The sequence below is a fragment of the Eleginops maclovinus genome, chromosome 20 (assembly GCF_036324505.1).
Source record: "Eleginops maclovinus isolate JMC-PN-2008 ecotype Puerto Natales chromosome 20, JC_Emac_rtc_rv5, whole genome shotgun sequence".
NCBI classification, from domain to species: Eukaryota; Metazoa; Chordata; class Actinopteri; order Perciformes; family Eleginopidae; genus Eleginops; species Eleginops maclovinus.
In genome coordinates this window covers 28,935,233-28,959,037 of record NC_086368.1, presented here as the reverse complement: position 1 = coordinate 28,959,037, position 23,805 = coordinate 28,935,233, and the positions used below count along the sequence as shown (strand labels likewise).

Below are 23,805 nucleotides of genomic sequence, written 5' to 3'. Positions count from 1 at the left end.
TGAGTAAAAGTAGAAGTACTCAGATATTGTACTTGAGTAAAAGTAGAGGTACTCAGATCTTGTTCTTGAGTAAAAGTAGAAGTACTCAGATATTGTACTTGAGTAAAGTAGAAGTACTCAGGTCTTGTACTTGAGTAAAGTAGAAGTACTCAGGTCTTGTACTTGAGTAAAGTAGAAGTACTCAGATCTTGTTCTTGAGTAAAGTAGAAGTACTCAGGTCTTGTACTTGAGTAAAGTAGAAGTACCAGAGTGTAGGAATACTCTGTCACAGTGAAAGTATTCTAAATGTTCCTCCAGTGAAAGTAGAAAGTACTCTCCTCTAAATGTACTTAAAGTAGCGACAGTAAAAGTAGTCATTGTCTGATTGGTCCATTTCAGAATAATATCTCTGATATGTTTTATAATGATTGATCATTAAAGTGTTCTCAGAGCTGGTAAAGGTGCAGCTAGTTTGAATGGCTTTGTATACTGCAGGGTAGCTGCTGGATTTACTGCAGGTGAACTACAGTCTGATTTAAGGCTGATTATATTTACCATCATTCATCCAAATCTGCCTAGCAACTTAAGGGTTAAATACATGTAGTGGGGTAAAAGTACACCTCGGTGCCGTCTTTCCTTTTCTTTTAGGACATGGATGATATGCCTGAAAGACTGATGAGCTGGTGGCAATATTAAGGACACTTGCTCAAATTTGAATCATCATTCCTTTTTCTTCTCCAATACATTTCACACCTATTGCCCTTTCAGCGGTGCGTTTGATTGTGCCTTTAGAGACTGGAAACCTCTTCAAAGACTTTGTCCAATAATGTCCAAGGATGTCAGGAATTGAAAGACCCTCGGCTATTACAACTAAAGGAACAAGAATAATTGCATTTTTCTGCTTCCAGTCCAGACGATGACATTCCTACTGATCACAAGGCGGGGGAAATGTGACTGCGCAAGATATTATACCCCGGGGTCCTCAGAACCGGTCTATGAAGTGGCGATGTAAAAATATATAAAGAAGGCCCCAACAGATCCTGTCTTCCTATATTCCCCTGGTGTTTTCACAAAAATCCTAGCCTCTCGAAATACCCCTGCTGGTCCGATCAGTCCTACACTGACTGTCAGCCGAGTGACAGAACTGATTTATAGCTCAACAGACAGAGTGCATATTTCTTATTCCGCCGCTGAGAGACAGCTAACACACCTGTGCTGACAGTGTGTTTTTGGGCGCTGGTGCTTTTTAAAACAATGTAGTGCTCCTTATAATGAGAATGCATGAGTGCCGGGTAAACGGTGCTCTATCACTGTCATTGCTTTATATACTTGAAGCTGGTGGCTGAGCATCAAGCAATGAACCCTAGTCTACGGAACAACAGAGCACCCAGGTATCGATGGTGAAACAAAATCAATATACGGATAAAATATGAAAACAAATTAAAGAAATGAATAAAAATAAGATGAATAAAAAAACAATTAAGGCATAAATAATATTAATGTAATAATTAAAACCAATAATATGATTTAAACACCAACCTAAAAAGGAATTTTGCTCATAAAATGGTGAAATATATAATACAAATCAAAACCTATAAGATAAATAAAACAATATAAAAATACCCAAATATTTAAAGGAATAAAAAAACATTTAAAAAGTGGGGTATCGCAAATAAAAAGAACCTAAAAACATGAGTTTGAACTACAAATTGAAATGATTTCCACTTTGCAGAATGTGCATTTTAAGAATGTATGTTTGAAGACAGCTAAAATATATCTTAGCTTACGGAGCGTTCAGAAAAACACGTCAACGAATGGGAATGTTCATTTCAGTCCATTCAGTCACATAAGATCCATCAGTCTTTGATACTCTTTTGGCACTAAAATGTATTCTGATGATATATTTTAGGTAATGTAGTCATTTTCAAACAAAGGATGAAATGCAATTTGTAATCACGATTATACTCCAGAAAAAGCTCAAAAATTAACCACCGTTCCAACATGAGTCCAGCAGTGGCTCAGTCAGTAGGGGCTTGGACTGGGAATCGTAGGGCTGCCGGTTCAAGTCCCCCGAACAGACTTGATGGAAAGTGGACTGCTACTTGGAGAGGTCCCAGTTCACCTCCTGCTGTGGTACCCTTGAGCAAGGCACCGGACATCTCCAAACCCCCCTCCCCAGGATGGGTAAAATGCAGAGGACCAATTTCACTGTGTGTGCTCTGCTGTGTTCCATCCTCTGATTCTTTTATGTCGAACGTCAGGGACAGCAACCTTACTTTCGCTCAAAGCTTTGTGCTCTCCACAGATATACAAATTCATATTTAAAAGGTATTCCATAATGTTTTTCTGATGGAGAAAACCAATGTTTGTTTTCTACAGCCGACGTTAAAATTACTGGACTTTTCTCTGCATATAGTCCCTTGACCCTCCTCAGCAACGGTCTGTTCTCCTTAGCAACGGTCTGTTAGCAATGAATACTAGACATCGGAAAGTCCAGATTGTCCAATGAGAATTGAGTATTTAACTGAGCTGTGTTATAAAACCACATTAATCTCAGGGAAACAAATACAGGACACCCTGTGGCACGAAGCATTAAAAGCAGCTGTGTCTTTTGTGTCTGACTAAACGACGGAGCGTGCCTCAGCCCCTCTCTTTATCCTGTTGATAAACCCACCACAGATGTCCAGATGCTAGATAATGTGTGTGTTACCACTGCTGGCTTCAACTCACCAGCCATCCTTCAGAGGCAGACAATGAGCAGCGCTGGTATCGTATCGGACAAAGAAAAAATAAAACCCACTATTGGGATCCCGCTGATAGATCGGGGTATTGAGCGCCGAGGCAAGCTGTTGAAATGCAGTGCATCCAGCTGAGGACAGAAAGCTTTGTCAGGCAGACAAAGACGAAGAATGGCATGCATTTCCAATAGGAGTTGTATTTTCCCATTGTATATCTAAAGACGCTCAATACTTCATGACCGCATGCTTTACTGGTCTGGATTATTTGTCATAATTACAGCAGTCTGGAGGTATGCAATGGGTATGTGTTCCAACATGTGAAAGAAAATATCATATCTTTAAGAAGATGCCGTAATATCTGGTGTAAAGCATATCAAAAACAGCACTTCCAGTCGCTGATTTGAAGTAAAAATAAAAGAGTCTCTCATGTTACCTCTAGAAACTGCCCAAGGCCAAAGCTGCTCAGCCCAATCCTTCACAATGGAACGTATTTACTCTAAAGTCAGCCCCGCTCCCCCTTCAATCCATCAAACCTTCAATCTGAGATACATAAAAGATCAAGAAAGGAGGGGGGAAATGGACGAGAGGTGAAGGACCAATGGACTGTATATTAACAGCTGTCCACTTTATCTTTCAGCATCCCAAACCATGGCAGGTAAGAAATGCTTTTTGACTTTCAGATGGAGCATGGTCAGAGCGGAGCGCACGTGTGGCTTTCGGCGGAACCAGGGTGACATGATCCCGTTGTTATTCTGTCTATTTTTAATAGTATTTCCCTTGTGTCTTCGTCTGTCTTTGGATGTCGATTGTTCCTATCAACCCGTGTCTAATCATCTGCTGCCCTTGTGTTTTTCCCTATCCTTTGATGACTGAACTTCTCACCTTATCCCGGACAGAGATGCCAGCCGCCTTCCGGAGAAATCTCATTTCGGCCGCTTGAATCCGTGATCTCGTTCTTTCGGCCATGATCGCCCCTTCCTATTCTCACCCCTTGACCATGGGTGAGAGTAGGAACGACTATGAAACAGTTGTTTGATTATAACAGATATATTTGTGATTATCTTTATCTATCTTGATGTAGCGGGCAGAGTTTGGATTGACCTCTTCGCGTCGGGTCTTTTCATACGGTTTTTCATGATGAAAATAAGAGGCATAGCTTCAGCACAATGGAGGTTGTCGGCAACCAGCAGTTAACGGCCCTAACAAACCATTAGTTTACACACCAGCCATGTAAACACATGGTTTACAAGGCTGTGCACCCCCTGAAAATTGCAGGGCTGTGTGTGTCATAACACCATGATCTCACCCTATGTGAATGATCTTGTTTAAAATGCTCCAAGATAGCAACAACTCCAGCATAACTTTCCCCAGAGCTGTCAGACACACTGCTGCACTGACATGGCTGCCCTGCTATTGCTTCCTCTCTGTCACCCCCCTCCCCTGCCTCCCTCCCTCCCCCCCAAAGAAAAGCAACAAATATGGTTTGTAATATTGGCTTGAAGCATCCTTGTTTATGGAATCCAACAAATATGCAAATTGGCGGGTGTCCTCTCACAGGATGAGGCGAAGATTGCAGCATGCTTTAACGAGGCTATTTATTGTATTTGGAATGATGTTTTGTTGGTAGTGATGTGCAGTAGACAACACACTTTAAAAACCAAGTTACGTGCACGTGTGCTGCCGTGCATGTGGTATTTTGGAGCTGCTTTTAAAAACACATAAGAGCCCTCTGCATCGGGCTGACATCAAAGAGCACTGACAAAGCCTGACTGATCAAACACTTTGCGTCAGCTCCCTTCCTCTTCTGTTAAAAACTGCATTTAAACAGAGCACACGGATACCATATGCAGCAGGAGGAGGCTGAGGATAGGGAAGGCTAACATTATTCCTGTTTCGACGACCATTAAGCGTACAAAAGAACATGCACTCAAGGGGAAAATATATTTTCTTATTGCTGCTGAGGGATTTCAAACCTTTAGCTCTGGTTTCATTATATGTTCTGTAGTAAAGAGGCCCTAATATGGTGTTTGAGTTTTGCTTTCCTGTACTGTGTCATATAGGTTTTAGTGCATGTGAATGGTGTGCAAAGTCTAAAATCCCAAAGTATCCCCTTTGTAACACTTACGCTTCTATTGGCTAGCTCTCCAACACATTTTACATGATTGGCTAGGGGGCGGGACATCTCTAAGCGGTTGACCAATCACAACAGAGCCGGCCAGCTAACCAATCAGAGCAGACTGGGCTCTGGTTTCAGACAGAGGGTGAAAAGAGGTGCTGCAGCACAGGCAGTATGAGAAAAATAAAGAGCGTTCTGAACAATGAAGCATGAAGACATGTCAGTAGAGACATAAAATACAAATATGAGGCTGAATATATACAGTACGTCCTCTCTAACACTTTCAATCATGACTCCCAATAAGGCCACTTCCGCCTAATATACAGTATATCTAAACCATTGATATAGCTTTGCATAGTTGTATTTATGTATCACTTACTTCAGGAACATGATTATAGTACTTTACTGTAAGTTCCCCTAAAATTAAACTCAGCTCCCATATGTTTTATTTAGAGACATGTTCCAAAGCCAGGTCCATAACTCCATGTTGGTTCACAGGATCAAACACTGCTTCAAACAGCAGCAGATGGGCTGGATATTAAATGTTAACTAGCCTCTCAGGGCGGAAAACAAATAATATAACTGCCATAAAAACATCTGAATTTGTACATTTAAAAAAGAAGCGTCCTCTCCAGCAGCGAGGGAGGAGGCTGAGATTTAGTGTTGAAAAAATGAACCATTTCTTAAGCCATGAAAGAAAGCGTCTATCTGAAGTCAAATTGAATCACAAGCTGTGAGCTGGCAGGAATAACACCCTCTCCCAGGAGCAATTTCCAGTTATCCACTCAGGTGGGATTTCTGCTTTATCGATGTCTGTTGTGGTGTGTGAGGTAAACACTTCAGCCATCTCAGCGCAGTCATCTTAGGGAACAAATGGGATCTTGGCCTTTCGTGAGATGAAACTCGAATTCTCACATAAAGCAATTATCAAATCAAATCTGAGGAGAGCGCCACACTTTGGATTCATGATGGCTGAACTGTTCCCAGTAAAGACAAGAAAAACAGCGCAAGAGAAGGAAAGAGGATAAAAGACAAAGAGCTGGACATCAGAGCAATCAGCAGAAGATCACAGACAGGAAGTAAACACTAACGGGAACAGCAGAAGAAGACAGACAGGAAGTAAACACTAAAGGGAACAGCAGAAGAAGACAGACAGGAAGTGAACACTAAAGGGAACAGCAGAAAAAGACAGACAGGAAGTGAACACTAACGGGAACAGCAGAAAAAGACAGACAGAAAGTGAACACTAAAGGGAACAGCAGAAAAAGACAGACAGGAAGTGAACACTAACGGGAACACCAGAAGAAGACAGACAGGAAGTGAACACTAACGGGAACAGCAGAAGAAGACAGACAGGAAGTGAACACTAAAGGGAACAGCAGAAGAAGACAGACAGAAAGTGAACACTAAAGGGAACAGCAGAAGAAGACAGACAGGAAGTGAACACTAAAGGGAACAGCAGAAGAAGACAGACAGGAAGTAAACACTAACGGGAACACCAGAAGAAGACAGACAGGAAGTGAACACTAAAGGGAACAGCAGAAGAAGACAGACAGGAAGGGAACACTAAAGGGAACAGCAGAAGAAGACAGACAGGAAGTGAACACTAAAGGGAACAGCAGAAGAAGACAGACAGGAAGTGAACACTAAAGGGAACAGCAGAAGAAGACAGACAGGAAGTAAACACTGACGGGAAGACAGGAAGTGAACACTAAAGGGAACAGCAGAAGAAGACAGACAGGAGAAGTAAACACTGACGGGAAGTATGGGCTCTGGAAGTCTTTAAAGACTTTTTCATGGAAAAGAAATTGGGGACTTGGGCAGTTCCAGCCGTTGTTGCGCCATGGAAGCAGACTATTTTTTTTAACTTAGCTGAACAATACAATCAATCTTAGATCAATGAACTCAAATATTAACACAGCTAAAAAGACCAGTACGTCACTATCCCATAACTACCAATATTCCTGTTGTTTTGATTACGGTGACAACTTCCGTAATGATGTTGTTAACAAGGGAAAACTTTGCTTAGTTGGCGGAGACGACAGAATCAGAGCGAAAGGTGATGTATCCCGAGGACGGTGCTGAAGGTGTGCTTACAGAACAGTTTGTGCTTCCTTTGTACTCGCCCTCGCTCAGGTGCTTTTGAAGCCCCCAGCTGAACACCTGAACACCTGAACACTACACGTGCACTCTGCACCGGCCGTGTGATCCATCTGGAGGTAAAAAGAAAAACCTCTAGAGTCTAAGAATAACTTCTGAAAAGAGGGGAATACTCAAAGGATTTATTTAAAGGAAAACCTGCCTTTCATGAAGCAGATCCAGCCCATACACCAACACTGAAACACATGAGCTCATACTACAGTTTACAGAAGCAGGAAGAGGATCTGAGCTGACAGGAAATGCTCCGTTTCAGTTTAACACACACAGTTAATCTCACACACACTATTTTATGAACATATAGGTTCACCTGCTGAATTACAAACAGAACAAATGAACCAAAGAGAGAGAAAACCATGAAGCAGATTCAGGCAGTAGGAGTATAGACTCACTCTGAAAGTATGAGAGAACAGAACAGCTGTCAGAGGAGAGAGGACACCTGATCCACTCGGGATTATGAAGAAGTTGTACATTTTTAAAAAGAGATTTTTGAGAAAATGTACGAATTTTCACAAAAAAAAACAGTCGTACTAAAAATAGTCAAAATGTGTCCGAATTGTCGAGAATTTGGAAGTAAAAGACAGAATATTGAAAAAAAATAAGATTTGAAACTTGAAAAAATTCTGAATTTAGAAAAAAAATGAGGAGATTTTTTGGAAATAAGTCAGAATTTTTGAAAATTTGGAAAAAACCTCCGTTTTAAAAAAAAAAATTAAAGTGAGAATTTCGAAAAATTGTCCAAAATCAGAAAAATTTGACATTTTGAAAATAAGTTGTAAATTTAATAGAAAATCTGACTTTTTTAAAACATGATTATGGCCACAAGTAAAAAAGAACTTCAGATCTCATGAAGCAGATTCAGGCTACTATAGATTCACATTTAAAGTGTTAGCCTACAGAACAGGACAGCTGACAGAGGAGAGAGAACATCTGATCCTTTACAACAAACACTAGATGCTCTTTATCCCGAACTTTTAGAAATATTGCATGAATCTAAAAGGAGTCAAATTTCCCCGGTCCCATCACTGCTGACTGTGTGTGTTCTGAACACAGCGAACCACTAGAGGGCGATCAGTGTGTGAGAGAAGCAGCCACAGCATGCAGAGTGAGGGATAATGACAGGCTGCATGTGGTCTTTCTCTCCGCTGGTTCCCTTTCATATCTGAATTCATTCCAGTGTGTGAAAAGAGAGCAGAGCAACCTGGTTTTACATTGGATGTATTAACAGCAATTCAGATGGTGAGGAGGACAGAGCTCTCCCCTCTGTCTCTGAAACTGATTATCTTTGACTTCAGAACACTTTGGTATTTTGTGTCAGGCACTTGGAGTAACGCCACTATCAGCAGCCTTTTAAAATGTGCACTTTCAGCAACATTTATATCGTATGAAGAAAAATGCGCGGCTGCAGACCGTAATATGATGTCCTTTATTGTTGGATAATGAGCACTTTTTAAACTTTTAAATTCTATTTTTTTATCTTTTTTTGAACTCTTACTTTTATTTCCACGTTTATTTGAATATTTGTATTTTATTTGATCCTTTATCAGACATTTTACTTAAACTTTGTTAATGTAAATATCTTATTTTTATTATATATTTTGTTCTTCCACATCTTTACGTTAACCTACTATAAAAATGTTACTCTTGTTATTATATTTTTATTTATATATTATTTATTTAATTCTATAATGGAGTAAATGTTAAGAAACCCATTTTTATCCGGGATTGTACCTGGGATATTAAAATCCTACTCTGGTACACAGTTTAGTTGAATACTCGATTCTGATTGGTCAGTTTGGACGTACTAGAGGTCTGCTATTTTCAGCTAGCAGACCGTTGCTAAGGAGAACTGACCGTTGCTATGGAGAACTGACCGTTGCTAAGGAGAACAGTCTGTTGGGTATGCTGATAATGGGACCAGCAATGTTTAGAGACTGGTTCATGGAAAAGAAAATGTGAACAGACTTTGAGAATTAGCCTACAGAAAACCTCGATCGGCGCCGGCGCCATTTTAAGTTCCGTTGCTGTCACATTAGATCGTGTGTGTGTGTGTGTGTGTGTGTGTGTGTGTGTGTGTGTGTGTGTGTGTGTGTGTGTGTGTGTGTGTGTGTGTGTGTGTGTCATACACTCTGAATATACTTTAAACTCTTGTTTTCAAACCAAAAACCCTAAAAACTGAGCAAACAAAGGCTCCGTTTCATTGACTTGACGCAGAGGAAAAGCTACGGTTTTTTTGGTACCATTTGGACTAGCCAATAACTGCGATGAAAAGATGTCGGCGTCGTGTTTAAAGGTGACTCTACTGCCCCCAATTGGTGAAAGAAAATCAACATACCGTCAAATAAAGTACTTTTAAAAAAATGAACAGATAACATTAATACTCATACGTTCATTAATTGTCACATCTTGGGTCATTAGTACATTTTTTGGGTTCTTTAAATCCCCATTTTCCCCCACAAATATACAAACTTGATTTCTTATTCTCATGGTCATTATTTTAGATTCCATATATTTAATTCAACAGATTCTTCAATTCTGAATTCATTCAGTTATTCTCTTTGAACCAGTCCTTGTATGTTTAATAATTGCTATTGTACTTATAAGGAATAAGGAGTCTTTTTATTATGACTTATTATTGTGTGTTTTTCGAGTAATAGTAAGTGGGTTCTTATTTAGAGAAATACCAAAAATAATTGACATCTCTCTCCGTAGCTATTTCCCAGAAGACCCTTTATAAGACCCAAATATATGTGACAAAGTATGTGAGTATAAAATCCTCTCATCTCAGCCTTTTTCTCCCCAGGCTACCAGGCACATCGACCTGCTGTTTACATGCTGGAGGAGGGAGGGGTGTAGTACTACCTCCTGCATGAACAAACACAGCTGACAGCGTGCACACTAATGGCCGTCGCGCGTCGAGGTACGAGTGCATGTGTGATTTGGCGAAACGGACTACCTGTTGAGTGGATGCACGGCTGCAGTGGTCGGGGTCTCTCTGGATTATTATATAAAACACAAACGTAGCGCGTAGCTGAAGCTCCAGCCCTGAAAGAGTTAAACGCTTTTTCCCCGGCTGGCAGGAGGTTAGACTTTGCGGCGCAGAGAGCTTGGTGGACGCGCACCAAACCCGGACAACTTCCACCACAAAACAGCAGGCATGTCGGAGCTAAAGGGGACCTCTGGATTTCTTACTTCTACTGAGCTGTGAGGGCTTCTTTTTTATTTTTGTTGCGTGGATATCGCCTCCATGGACGGCTTTTACGGGATGGAGAACCCGACGGAGAACCCCAGCAAGGCGGCGGAGTATCTACAGGAGCTGAATAAAATCATCGAGACGCAGCAGGGGCTTCTGGAGAAGCAGAGGGTCCGGATAGACGAGCTGGAGATCCATGTGACAGATCTGTGCAAGGAGAACGTGTGTCTGAAGGAGCAGCACCAGAGGCACCTGGCCACCTGCAGACTCCAGCAGGGGAACAACTCCTCCACCCTGGGAGCCATCAAGGAGAATGCCATGCAGGAAAAGTAAGTTGTTCATGGGCATTTCATTTCTGTGTGCCACCACATTCCCAAGATCTGTGTGTGCCATCTGCGTCAGGTGGAACAACCGAATCAAAAGGCGCACTTCTTTGCCACTTTGACACGGATGCGTTTTTTAATCATCAGTGTCATTTCCACACTGTCAGGGATTATATTTCACACTCTCACACACGGGCTGCGCACGCTTGACACGCGTATTGCGTAATGTGGATCCCCTTAGGAGCTCTGTGGAATGATTTCTCGTTAAAAGTGGGTGGGACTTTGTTTTGAATAAAGAGCAAATGGTGTGTGAGAAAACAGGTTCACGTTCTTTGCTCCTGCTGGTTGCTAAGGCGACAGGTAAACTAGATTGTCTGGAGACCTTGCCATGCAGGGTTTGTGATGTGCAGTGTGTAGCCTGCAGCAGCTCGCCCTTTTAGAGCTTTTCAATTTGATATGACATGGGTGCTTTGGAGAGTTTCCCACTTGGTTTCAGAGCTGCCAAATTAGACATGCATGGTTAATTGTTTGAATACACAAACATTGTCTTCCCCAATGGTTCACTATCCTATGTGTTCATATTAAGGTTGTTTTTTTTGAGTGAGTATGTAACTGAAAGGTCCAAGAGATAAGGGCTAGGTACACATTGGGATTCATACCAGAACCCCATCTTATGCCTCACAGATACAGTAAATCTAAACTGATAATCAAAGGGCGATCGACCCGCACTGAGGAAGATTTCAGTCTCTGGATTTTGTTAAACGTGGCTATAAAGCGGGGACTTGATTTTCCTCAGGTTTTGAATTTGATATGACTATGCTTGGGAGAGTTTCCCACTAAGAACTTGTTTCAGAAACGTTGAATTGTGTGTTGTAGGGTTTCCAATACATTAGCATCCTAACAATTGTTGAGCGAGGATGGACTCCTGTGCCATTTGTTGTTGTGTTTTATACAAATATGAAGTAACATCAAGAATCTATGAGAGTTGTTTTTGTCTTTTGAGCCGTCTGACGTGGTTTTTCCCACTGGTTCACGTTAAGGTCACTGAGAAGATTTCCACTAGTTCATATTTGATAATTGTTCCCAAGGAAATTTTTCTATGAAGGAATATGTAACTGAAATGTCCAGGAGACGAGGACTAGAAACTGATGATTAATGGGACTTATACACAGGAACCCAAGTCTTCAAATTGCAAACTTTGTCAACCAACACAAAGAAAAACTACACAACCCCTTAATTTATTCTCAGAATTGTTATTCAAATGACCTTCTGGCAATGAACTGTAACAACACAACATGTAATATAGTGCATTCTTTTTGATACTCAATATGAGTAACCTGTGATTGTTGGTAGGCAAACGCAACATGCTAAATACAGCGCTCGCACAGCAGCGTGTCGAGCTATAATGCCTCTGTGATCGATAAATGCAAAGATGGTGATCGGGTCGCTCTCTGAGAAACACTTCAGCCTCTGGATTTTACTCATGGCTATAAAGCGGTGACTTGATTTTCCTCCGCTTTTTAATTTGACGGACATGGTTGCTTTGGAGAGTTTTCCACTTAGAGCTATTTCAGAAATGCCAAATTATACATGTGTGGCTTATTGTTTAAATAAATAAGTCGTCCATGCAGGCTGAGAGGTTTTAAAGCTGGGAGTTGGAGTTATGTTTTAACATTGTCTGAAGCTCTTAGAGTTCCTGGTTGTGGTATTGTGTAAGGTTTTATTCTGAAGCCAGGACTTTCTGACGTTTTCTGACATGCAGCTCTAATCCCAATCCATGTTTTTCCTTTATTACATTTCTAGTGTTGATCCAGGACGTATAAAGCTTATCTGGGTCCTGCAGATTATCTCTGGACACAGTCGGTCACATGAACAACCATGAGCTCTGTAGTCTGAGGAATGTTGAGATATCACTGGATTCATATTCACATTCGGCTGGGAATAAAATGATGTAAGGCGGCCACAAGCCAACACAAAACACAATTTATTCACATCAACAATTTAGTCCACACTGCTGCCTCTGCCTCAATACAATCTCTGTTGGTTTAAAATGTAAAACTAAAGAAGTAGATCTACATTTAGTCTGTTTAGACGTTGTTTTGACCAACGGTTCTTACGTCTGTTGCCGGGCAGATCTTCTATTATCCTGTGAGGGCGAGAAAATATTGGGATTCTTTTTCATTCTCATTCTCATTATTCTTATTATTGATGATGATGATGATGATGATGATGAGGATAAAGCTTGATTTATTTTGCACTTTTCACATAGCAGCTGCAGTTCAAAGTGCTTTACAAAACCCTAACCTCATCTGAAATTAAAACCAACAACAAGAAAATCCACCTTGAACACATGCGTCATGACAACATGAAATAGTGTTTGAATGTGAAGACACCAGGAGGTCAAAGGTATGATGATAAAAACAATCAGACAGATATCGTACCCTTCAAAAAATAAAGGCAGACAAAATAAATCGGTACGGAAAAATATAAGAAACCTATAAGTAAAACAAACATGTATACACTGTGAAATAATAACCATGTGAAGTTATTATTAATTATAATGATATTCATAATAATCTTATACCTGAAAAATACCCAAGTCTGCTTTCTAACTAGTATTGTTGTTGGCACTGCCTGCGTTTTGCAGTGATATGTGTCGTTGTCCCTGACGTCAGCCTGGAATAAAGCCCAATATCACACATTTGAGTTTTGTCTCAGTGGGCTTTACTGTTTGTACGGAATAGGAATACAACACCCTCCGTCCTTGGACCCTCACATTGGACAAGGAAACACTTCCAGAACAACCCCACAGTTAACGGGGGAGAAATGGAAGAAAGCTCAGGGAGAACAACAGAGGAGGGATCCCTCTCCCAGGACGTATGCAGTAAATTAAACTTGTAGTCACTCAAGATCTCAGACAGCGTACATTGAGCTTCCTGCAAGTGAAACAGTTCAAAGTTGCATAAAGATGAAGTACAACATCTTTAAAAGAGTGTGGACATTTTACTTTTAATATGTAATCTGGCTCAACAGCCCTCAAAGTGCCTCTTAAATGATCACTTCTTTCAAACCCTACACCTTCAGATTGAAATGCGGAGCTTCTGTTAAAGTCTAAAACCAGATCCTCCCCCAAAAGCCACAGAACATATTCAACAAACTGAACTTTGTGCAATCACAGGAGTGCACCTTTAGAAGTGCAAGTACTTTATCACATTGCTGTCAAAAGCCCATTACTTCTCTTGAGCCTGTGTATTGATTTGCAAGATTGCCTGCTTTTGTCTAATACAGATAATTAGAGATATTAGAGGGATTAATCAAACGGCAAAATCTGTTTTATATATTCAAGGTGTGTACCCTCTGCCGGTGCCATAGTTCCTTCACTTCCTCCATCCTTCTCCTGCCTCAGTGAGGAGGAGATCACAGCATTAGCTCTGCAGTCCTACAGATAGTTAGATCTAAGATTAATTATGACCTTAAAACCCTTGAACGCACCACGGCTCCTTGTGTGTTCGGGTTGGATGGTCCACCTGTATGCTAAACCATTGGCCTATCCTGATTTAAAGGGCTGGAGACGTGAAGTCATGTGACCATGCTGTAGTTCCTTTATAGCCCGACGTTAGCCACGTTTAGCTTAGCGGTGGTGACGTGAAGTCATGTGACCGTGCTGTAGTTCCTTTATAGCCCAACATTAGCCGCCTTTAGCTTAGCGGTGGTGACGTGAAGTCATGTGACCGTGCTGTAGTTCCTTTATAGCCCAACATTAGCCGCCTTTAGCTTAGCGCTGGAGACATGAAGTCATGTGACCGTGCTGTAGTTCCTTTATAGCCCAACATTAGCCTCCTTTAGCTTAGCGCTGGAGACGTGAAGTCATGTGACCGTGCTGTAGTTCCTTTATAGCCCAACATTAGCCTCCTTTAGCTTAGCGCTGGAGACGTGAAGTCATGTGACCGTGCTGTAGCTATTTGTAAGCGTAATGTTAGTTTTTTACTTCTGCCGATCTTATTTACGGTGCAAAAAATCCCAAAGTCGTGTAAATATGTGGAGATCATCCTGCGGAATGAAACGTTTAAGTATCATAAACATCTGTCTGTCACAGACCTACATCACCACTGCTCTGTATGAACTGAGATCAACCGTTTTTAAAGTGCTTCATCACCGAGAAGCAGCATCTCTACCTGTAGATGCTTAGAACTGTGTGATGACGTTTCCGATCGATGATTTGTTGTCTGTAACTGACTCTCGAACAGGACACTCTTGACTTTCAATCTCAATAAGAAGGCTCCTTTTTAAATATACAAAAAAAGAGAGAGCGGTTGATGACCCCTGACCCCAGGTTGTCACGCCACCACTTACTCACGTTGCTTCTTCTGCCCACCCCCCCCAGAAAAAACTGACTTCACAAAATGTATTTCTTGCTCGGGAAAAAAGCTGCGTCCACAGCAATATCCTGCTCCTCTTTTTATTTGTGCTGAGTGCAACACTGTTAGGCCTTTTTAACCTATGACATCATTACCATATATGCTCGCTCATCGTTTGCACGCCGCTATAAATAGTTATCAGCGCGGAGCAGAGTCTGGAAGCTCGTCTCGGGATTCTTCATCCGAGTGTGACCCGAGAGGCACAGCAGCACACAGATTCCTGTTTACATTTCTGTGGCATCTCCGTGGTTTAAAATCAAGCACACACACACACACACACACACACACACACACACACACACACACACACACACACACACACACACACACACACACACACACACACACACACACACACACACACACACACACACACACACACACACACACACTAAGAGAGAGTCCTGTCCCCCTGTGTTCTGTCAACAGTTGGGCCACGTCAGCTGTTCTGTGTTGACCGCAGTCAGCACACACTGCTGGCCTTGACTGGCGGGCCAATAGGGAAGCTCTGCTAGTCCTAGTTAGTATGACACACACGCACACACACACACAACCAGACACACACACACACACACACACACACACACACACACACACACATAGGGAAGGGAGGGTTACTTTCAAAGTGTATTTTGTTGAACTTACTGGAAATACAGTACCTTGTTTGTATCCTGATTACCGTTACCGTTCCCCAAGCCCACACTCACACACACACACACACACACACACACACATTATAACGTGAGTCTGTTAGCACGCAGCGCACAGGTCATCCTGCTCGCCTGTAATCAGCGCGGTGAGCTCTGAGTGGTGTTTGTGCTCAGATAGAGTGGCAGCTTGTTGTTCCCGGCTGCTTTATGAGCGCCTCTAATCCACCGAGGTAGAGCTGCTGTGTTTACTCCCTGCTTTATTTGGCTGTTAAAGTTCACAACTAACACAGCTCTTTTCAAGGTCAGACCGTGTGTGTCGGGCTGCACGATCTGTAGAAAAATAATGAATAAGTTATATCTAATCTAATGCCATTGGTTATTCATTGACGCATTCAGGAGGGTTGAATGGACTGAATGTTGGGGATTATTACAGACATTTTGCACGTGTTCACTTTTAGTTTTACCTCAAACTAAAGCTGTCTTATTTCCAGTGGGTCTGATGTTCTGACTACAATCAGTTTAATAATCCATTCATCAATCAGAGAATAATCGGCAGTACAAATCCTCCGGGTGCAGCTAATCAAATGTGAGGATTATTGCTGTTTTGTGTAATTTAAAAACAGCATTAGTTTAGAGGTTGCAATACTGGTCTGTCAACACAAGACAAGATCTGAAAAGTGCCTTTTTAATCAGCCGATAATGAAAAAATGGGACAGCTCGTACTCCTTATCCCGTCAAAATCGGACACTATCTAAAAGTGCTTTGATATTGATCAGCTCCACTTTGTACCCTTTTCATTTCTTTTTTGGGTCCCCTTTTATCGACCTATGTTAGTTTTTATTTGACGATGAGAAGATCTTTTTTGGAGAATTCGTGATAGTGACATCACTGTGTAACACTTGCTTCTATTGGCTAGCGCTCCCAACACATTGTATGTGATAGGCTAAGGAGGCGGGACGTCTCTAAGCTGATTGACCGATCACAAAAGAGCCGGAATCAGCAAACCAATCAGAGCAGACTGGGCTCTGGTTTCAGACAGAGGGTGAAAAGAGGAGCTGCAGCACAGGCAGGATGAGAAACATAAAGAGCTTTCTGAACATTAGAGCATGGAGACATGTCCCAGGAGAGACACAGAATACAACAGTTGAAAAATAGCAGAATACTTCCTCTTAAAGTTGAACATTTCACTCCTTTTTTAGGAAGCTCTTTATCACCTCAGACAGATTCACAGGACGACACGTAGAAGGAACACAAAGCTGTACGTCATGCACTCTTACCTAAAGCTGGTCTTCCTCAGAATATTCATTTCGGAAAGCTTCATCTGTATAGTGCGCCTCGTGTGTGTGTGTGTGTGTGTGTTTGTGTGTGTGTCTGTGTGTGAGAAGCGCTGCAGGAAACAGCTCACCGGTCAGCAGCTCTGAGTTTTCGCAGGAATGAAAAACGTGAACGCTGCCAGAGGACAAAGAGTGAAAATTGGTTGGGTATAACAATGTTTTTTTACTTCATGAGTAATCACATATGCTCCGGCTGCTGGGGGGATATGCACTTTTTGTCATTTAAAGCCAAAGCACAAATACATTTCATACAACTTTTAGAAGCCCGAGGGTTGGGGGTTCGACTGGCTGCCGTGTGAATACAAAGAGACCAAGAGAATGAATACACTTTCAAAAGGGAAAATACAATGTGGAATAAAATATTCAAGGACCGGGTTGGAGGTAGACGAGAAATGCTTTATTATATGATTCAGTCTATTCTCTCTCTGTGCTGATTCTCTGTATCTTATGTGGTTAAACTTGCAGGAGAATGAACATGCTGCCATTTAATTCTGGTTATTTATCACTCAACATGGACAGGCGTTAGGTGTCAGCTGTTAATGAGAAATTGATTTCATATGTAATTGATGTGTTCCCAAAACCAAAGTGATGACATAAACAATGAGAGGACTCCCTGACTGCATTAAATTGAGGCTGAATAACACAGACACAGTACGTGCATCCCCCTGTTTTTCTCTACTAAAGATATCCCTCTGAATTCTAACTCTCTGCTGGGATATCATGACAGCAAATAATCCCCCCCCAAAAAAGGAAAACTAATGTTGCCTCTCAGAATGACTTCATTGTTCATTATAATGTCAATCTGATATGATTCCATTGCAGTACAAAGCAGTGGAAATGTGTCTCTATGCAGCATTTACTGTATCTGCATTATAGTATTTCGTTATTGTGCACGATTTGTGTTACTATTTTCAGCAAAGCCTGTACCATTTAACTGGATTTAAACTGTAATGACTATGTGACACCCCCCCAGCTTCCAAGGCTGCAGTAAATGCATGACGTGCCCTACCTGGATGTTTTTGGTTTGTCCCTTCTGGGCTACTGTAGATAATGCATCATGCACATGACATGACATGTAGCTGACGCACAATATGTCCACAATACAAACAAGAAAGGTGCAGATATATTCACTTCAAACCAGTCATACCATTAGACGAGCTGGTGGATATGCAGAGTTTCTGCTGTCCTGATGGCAAAGGGGAGCTCGTTCCACCAATCAGGAGCCAGGATAGCAAACAGGCGTGTTTTTGAGGAGTACCTGGGTCTGATTGCCTGACACCGAGGAAAGTCCAGGGGATGGATTGTATGGTTTAACCAAGGCCTGGATGTAGGAAGGGGCTGATCCCCTCACAGCTCGGTAGGCCAGTACCAGGGTCTTGAAGTGGATTCTGGGTAAACTGGCTTTCTTTGTTCATGTGGAGGGCTTAATCTAAAAACACACACCCCTCTTTAGTTTCAGGAAGCTTTCTATCAGTCAAACATTAGGAGGTATGGAGATTTTATTTCACATCCGCCAATACACTCTCCCAGCTAACACACACTGCACCTTTACGTTAAATGTGAACCTGGATGATATAAAGAGAACTTTTGGCGTTCACTTATTTTCCACAAACTGCAGTAATGAGTGGTTTGAATAAGTTACTGAGTACATTTAGTCTCAGATAGCTTGTGAAAGTAACCCAAAACATTTCTTAAGTGACCCTACAAACCCTGGTGGTAGGATCAGGAAGGGCTGTATGCTTGCTTCAGCTGGGATTACAAGCTCTTCTTCTATGTATGCAACTCTCCAACAACATACAGTAGTTGTCCCCTGCCATGTTTACCACTGTTCGCTTCCTGTTGCCCTTCATTGTGTGGAACAGAGTCGCTGTGATGGCATCCATTCGAGAGCAGATGACAACATTTGACTCCAGGATCTCACCAGGTGTGTAAATGGAGGCCATCGATCATCCAGCAGCAGCAGCCATTCCTCGGCCAGCGACAGGACATCTCTTTCGGCTTGACCAACACTCATCCATTATATCTTTCTGCACCTATAAAGACTCTGAACTCCTAGTCTTTGATCGGAGGTGGCTGTGGGCCGATGAACGTGTGTCGGCTTTGCCAAAGTTCACAGGTGTGCCGGTTGGAGAGAGTCTGCCAGCAGGGATTCACTTTGCTCTGGATCTTGTGTTTACTTGTTAACATTAAAAGGGCTGCAGGACGTGATGTACATAAAGGCAACTAATTCTTCAGTTCTACGGGATCACGAGGGATGGCCGTGGTGTGGATAAGATTCAACGTTATCGGTTTTGCTTGGCAAGGTTTCTTACTTGAAATAAGATTACAAAGTTCATCTATTATGCATGGTTGCTCTCTCACATGTGCTGCACAGAAAACACAAAGGTCTGCTACTGCAATGGCGAGAGAAGGAAGCGTTCAAAGGTGTCATTACACTTTGCACGGCTCGATGTGGACAATGCTCTTTTCCACAATAATAATAATTACTTGCATGTATAACTTTCATATCCCAAAGGACGCTTTAACAAAGGGTGGGAACACTAAACACACTCTGGGACTACAGAGACAACAGAAAAGGAGGCAGATGAGGCGATGTGTGACGTCCAAACTAAACTTTGAAGGCTTTTTTAGACGGAAGAGTTTTCAGGGTTGACTCGAAGATGTCCAGAGACGCAGAGAGGGAGTTCCAGGGGGTTGGGGCATCGACACCGAATGCACGGTCCCTGAGAGTGTGGAGGCGCAAATGGGGAATTGCAATAAGTGTTATTCGCTTTAGTGCACACACTCGCAATCTGGTGAAACATCTGGCAATCTTAGACCATATTCAGACGGAGATGCGCACAGTTTTAACCAATCTCAAAGCTCTGTTGTTGCCCCGTCTACGAGTAACGATACCACATCAGGTACGTTAGTATGCTTGCAGGTGAGTTAAGCTAGACCTTAATCATTCAAACATTGGTTCAGTGATCTGTTTGTGTTGTATTTGAATACAATAAAGCTATGTTAGTTCAAGAAAACCCAATAAGAATACTGTTAAAGTGCCGGATCGATACGCATTTTCGAGTAGTTGTACCGTTAAAGTCTTAATAGTGATGAAGCAAGCTTTACCACAGACTCATCGTGATGTTTCCCTGCTCTTCTCCTCCTCCTCCTGTGGGAGTAATGAGCTCCTTTGGTTGCCAATGTTTTGAACTTTGAATAGATGGAGTCAGAGCAGCTGTCAGCCTTAAACAGTAGCAAACTTCTCTCATGAACAAGCTGTTTTATGATCATCGCTTGGCACATTTCGGTCCTGTTTGTTGACTCTCTGTCTCGCGGCACCACAGGCCTCCTCTGTCACGCTGCCAGAGGCCTGCGCTGATTGTAGGGCTTCCAGATTAATCGCATCACACACACACACACACACACACACACACACTGAGAAAGGAGATCTGCTGCATCGAATTAAGCCACCTAGCTTCTCACTGAAGTTGCATTGACTGTTCGTCTCATGCTCTTTTAGAATTACCCCCAAAAATCGAGCTTTGGTGAATAGAAAAACCTTAAATGTTAGATTTTGAATCGACTCACATCTGCTCAGCCCCCAGTGAAATGTAGACTGTGACTGTCCTTGTCTTAGCAGCAGTGTTGGATATTTGATCCATCCCATAGATCAGAATATCTAAAGGTCAGATGGGAGTGTAAGACTGAGGAATACCTGCAGGTCCACTCACACAGATAGATGTCTCCCTCAGGTGTCCTGAGGCTTTCGTTTTGACATTTTCAGTCCGTTTTAGGTCTAAAAGCAGGCGGAAAATAATGAGTCTTTTGTCAAATACTGTTCTGGTTTAGCTGCTTGAAGAATTTACGATGAATAAAAGAGTTTATTATAAACAAGTCTTTAAACACGGCCAGAGTCCATATTGTATTCCCGTTAGTGTTCACTTCCTGTCTGTCTTCTCCTTTTGAATTCTCTGACGTCCAGTGTCTTTGAAAAAGTATTCCATGGTGTTTTCTGATGGATCAGCAGAAGTTAAATTGACCGGACTTCTTTCTGCAGATTGCTATGACTGCACAAAGTCCCGTAATCCTCCTTAGCAGCGGTCTGTTAGTGAATATTAACTACCTCTAAAATGTCCATCAGAGTCCAGTATTAAACTAAGCTGTGTAACAAATAATAACAATCACCAACCGCTCATCCAAATCTGTGTATGAGAAGCTGTCCTTTACTGACGTTTAAAATGGTTTTGTTATTTCGTTTGTTTACTGTAGTGATTCGAGCAAACCTTCAGCAATCTTTGTGAAACCCAGCAACCCAGAGAGGCTGTTATCTTGAGACGCCACATGGCTGAATTGGAGAGGGTAATAACACAAATCCACCGACACCTTCATGCCTCTGTGCCAAGAGCAGCCACGGCCGGAGGCATGATGTTCCGGGTTGTCTGTCTGCACAATCTGTCCGTCCCGTTCCCGTTAAATATCTCAACATCTCTGGAGCGCCCTTAAAGGAATTCCTTCAAATTTGGTGCAGAAGTCGACTTGTACTCAAGGATTAGGTCTGAGATTTTTGAGGTCAATGGGTAAAGTTCCGTTTGTCATCTCCTAGGTAATCTGCGATACTCAGGAACATGTTGTGTGAATTACTTCCAACTTATACAAACGTCCACTTTAACAATCTGTTGTTAATTTCTTATCTTTTTGATCTTCACACGACACCTATTGCACGCACGTCCGTCTTGGGAGAGGGATCCTCCTCTGTCTCTCTCCCCAAGTTATCTTCCATTATTCCTCTTGGATTCAGGGGTTTCTTGGGAGTATTTCTTGTCTGGTTTGAGGGTGTAATGACAGAGGGTGTGGTATGCTGTACACAATGTAAACCCCCCTGAGACAAAGGTTTATTTATGATATTGGGCTGTATAAATAACATGTAATTGGACCTACCTGTACCTACATAACCGGATTTTGAAAGGTGGGTGGAGGCGTAAAAACACAAGGGTGTTAATTCTTGTTTTTATAGCTTAAAGCTGTGGTCATATCAAAAATAGCTTAGGTTTAGGTAACTTTTCCCCCACTTATGAACTGATAACCCTTGCCAATTGTTGTTTATACATATGTGTGATATCTACACAAGTGGTGCTTAGAGGCCCAAGAACATCCTTCAGGCCATGGAGCAAATGTAACATCATGCAGCAGACAATATGTTTCCTTTAGGTTTACCAGGCTGTAGTAGAGCTCAAATAGAACCAGCTTCTCTAAGTATCTGGGTACCAAACCCTATCTCTTCCCTATTTCCTTTTGGGTAGTTTTTCCTTCGGTGCTGCAAGAGTCTATGAACCACTAATCAATCTTCGTTAATGCCTCGTTGTGCTACAGGAAGTAGTAATTTCATGCTTAAAATCAAACACTAACAAGCTTGTCAAAACACTGCATTCTGGCCTGACACTTTAATCTGCTCGCCCTCGCTGTGATGTGACAGGAAAGGGAACACTAAACTCTTAAGGCATCATATTTTGAATTAGTTAATTATTTACGAAGCTCATCATTGAAAAAACAGGCAAGTATACTCACTCACTGACACATGAGAGACAATGTAGAAATAGAGAGCTTAGATTGTGTCTCTGTTCTGCAGTGGTGTTAATTAACTACGTACATTACGTACTGTCCTTAAGTACAATTTTGAGATACTTGTTCTTTACTTGAGTCTTTCCATGTTGTGCTACTGTATACTTCTACTCCACTACAATTCGGAGGTGAATGGTGTACTCTTACTCCACTACATGTATTTAATCCCTTTAGTTGCTAGGCAGATTAGGATGAATGATGGTAAATATAATCTCCCTTAAATCAGACTGTAGTTCACCTGCAGTAAATCCAGCAGCTACCCTGCAGTATACAAAGCCATTCAAACTAGCTGCACCTTTACCAGCTCTGAGAACACTTTAATGATCAATCATTATAAAACAGATCAGAGATATTATTCTGAAATGGACCAATCAGACAATGACTACTTTTACTGTCGCTACTTAAAGTACATTTAGAGGAGAGTACTTTCTACTTTCACTGGAGGAACATTTAGAATACTTTACTGTGACAGAGTATTCCTACACTCTGGTACTTCTACTTTACTCAAGTACAAGACCTGAGTACTTCTACTTTACTCAAGTACAAGATCTGAGTACTTCTACTTTACTCAAGTACAAGACCTGAGTACTTCTACTTTACTCAAGTACAAGATCTGAGTACTTCTACTTTACTCAAGTACAAGACCTGAGTACTTCTACTTTACTCAAGTACAAGACCTGAGTACTTCTACTTTACTCAAGTACAAGATCTGAGTACTTCTACTTTACTCAAGTACAAGACCTGAGTACTTCTACTTTACTCAAGTACAAGATCTGAGTACTTCTACTTTACTCAAGTACAAGACCTGACTACTTCTACTTTTACTCAAGTACAAGATCTGAGTACTTCTACTTTACTCAAGTACAAGATCTGAGTACTTCTACTTTACTTAAGTACAAGACCTGAGTACTTCTACTTTATTCAAGTACAAGATCTGAGTACTTCTACTTTACTCAAGTACAAGACCTGAGTACTTCTACTTTACTCAAGTACAAGATCTGAGTACTTCTACTTTACTCAAGTACAAGATCTGAGTACTTCTACTTTACTTAAGTACAAGACCTGAGTACTTCTACTTTATTCAAGTACAAGATCTGAGTACTTCTACTTTACTCAAGAACAAGATCTGAGTACTTCTACTTTACTCAAGAACAAGATCTGAGTACTTCTACTTTACTCAAGTACAAGATCAGAGTACTTCTACTTTACTCAAGAACAAGATCTGAGTACTTCTCCCACCTCAGGTCTTTGGCATAAGACAGCTTTGATTTGTTGCACATGTGTCGGGGGGTCCTT

General features: G+C 41.6%; 1 protein-coding gene across 3 annotated transcripts in view; it reads left to right on the top strand.

The window, feature by feature from the left end:
* Positions 1-9,939: 9,939 nt before the first annotated feature.
* The window catches only part of iqsec1b (IQ motif and Sec7 domain ArfGEF 1b), a 194,510-nt gene continuing 180,644 nt past the window's right edge, over positions 9,940-23,805 (top strand). For 2 of the 3 annotated variants that reach the window (XM_063911924.1, XM_063911926.1), the window contains exon 1: positions 9,941-10,512. In XM_063911924.1, the coding sequence (XP_063767994.1) occupies positions 10,238-10,512 (275 nt within the window). In that variant the 5' untranslated portion in view covers positions 9,941-10,237. Of the gene's footprint in view, positions 10,513-23,805 lie in introns of all 3 variants that reach the window. The other variant, XM_063911923.1, reaches the window with a different exon arrangement.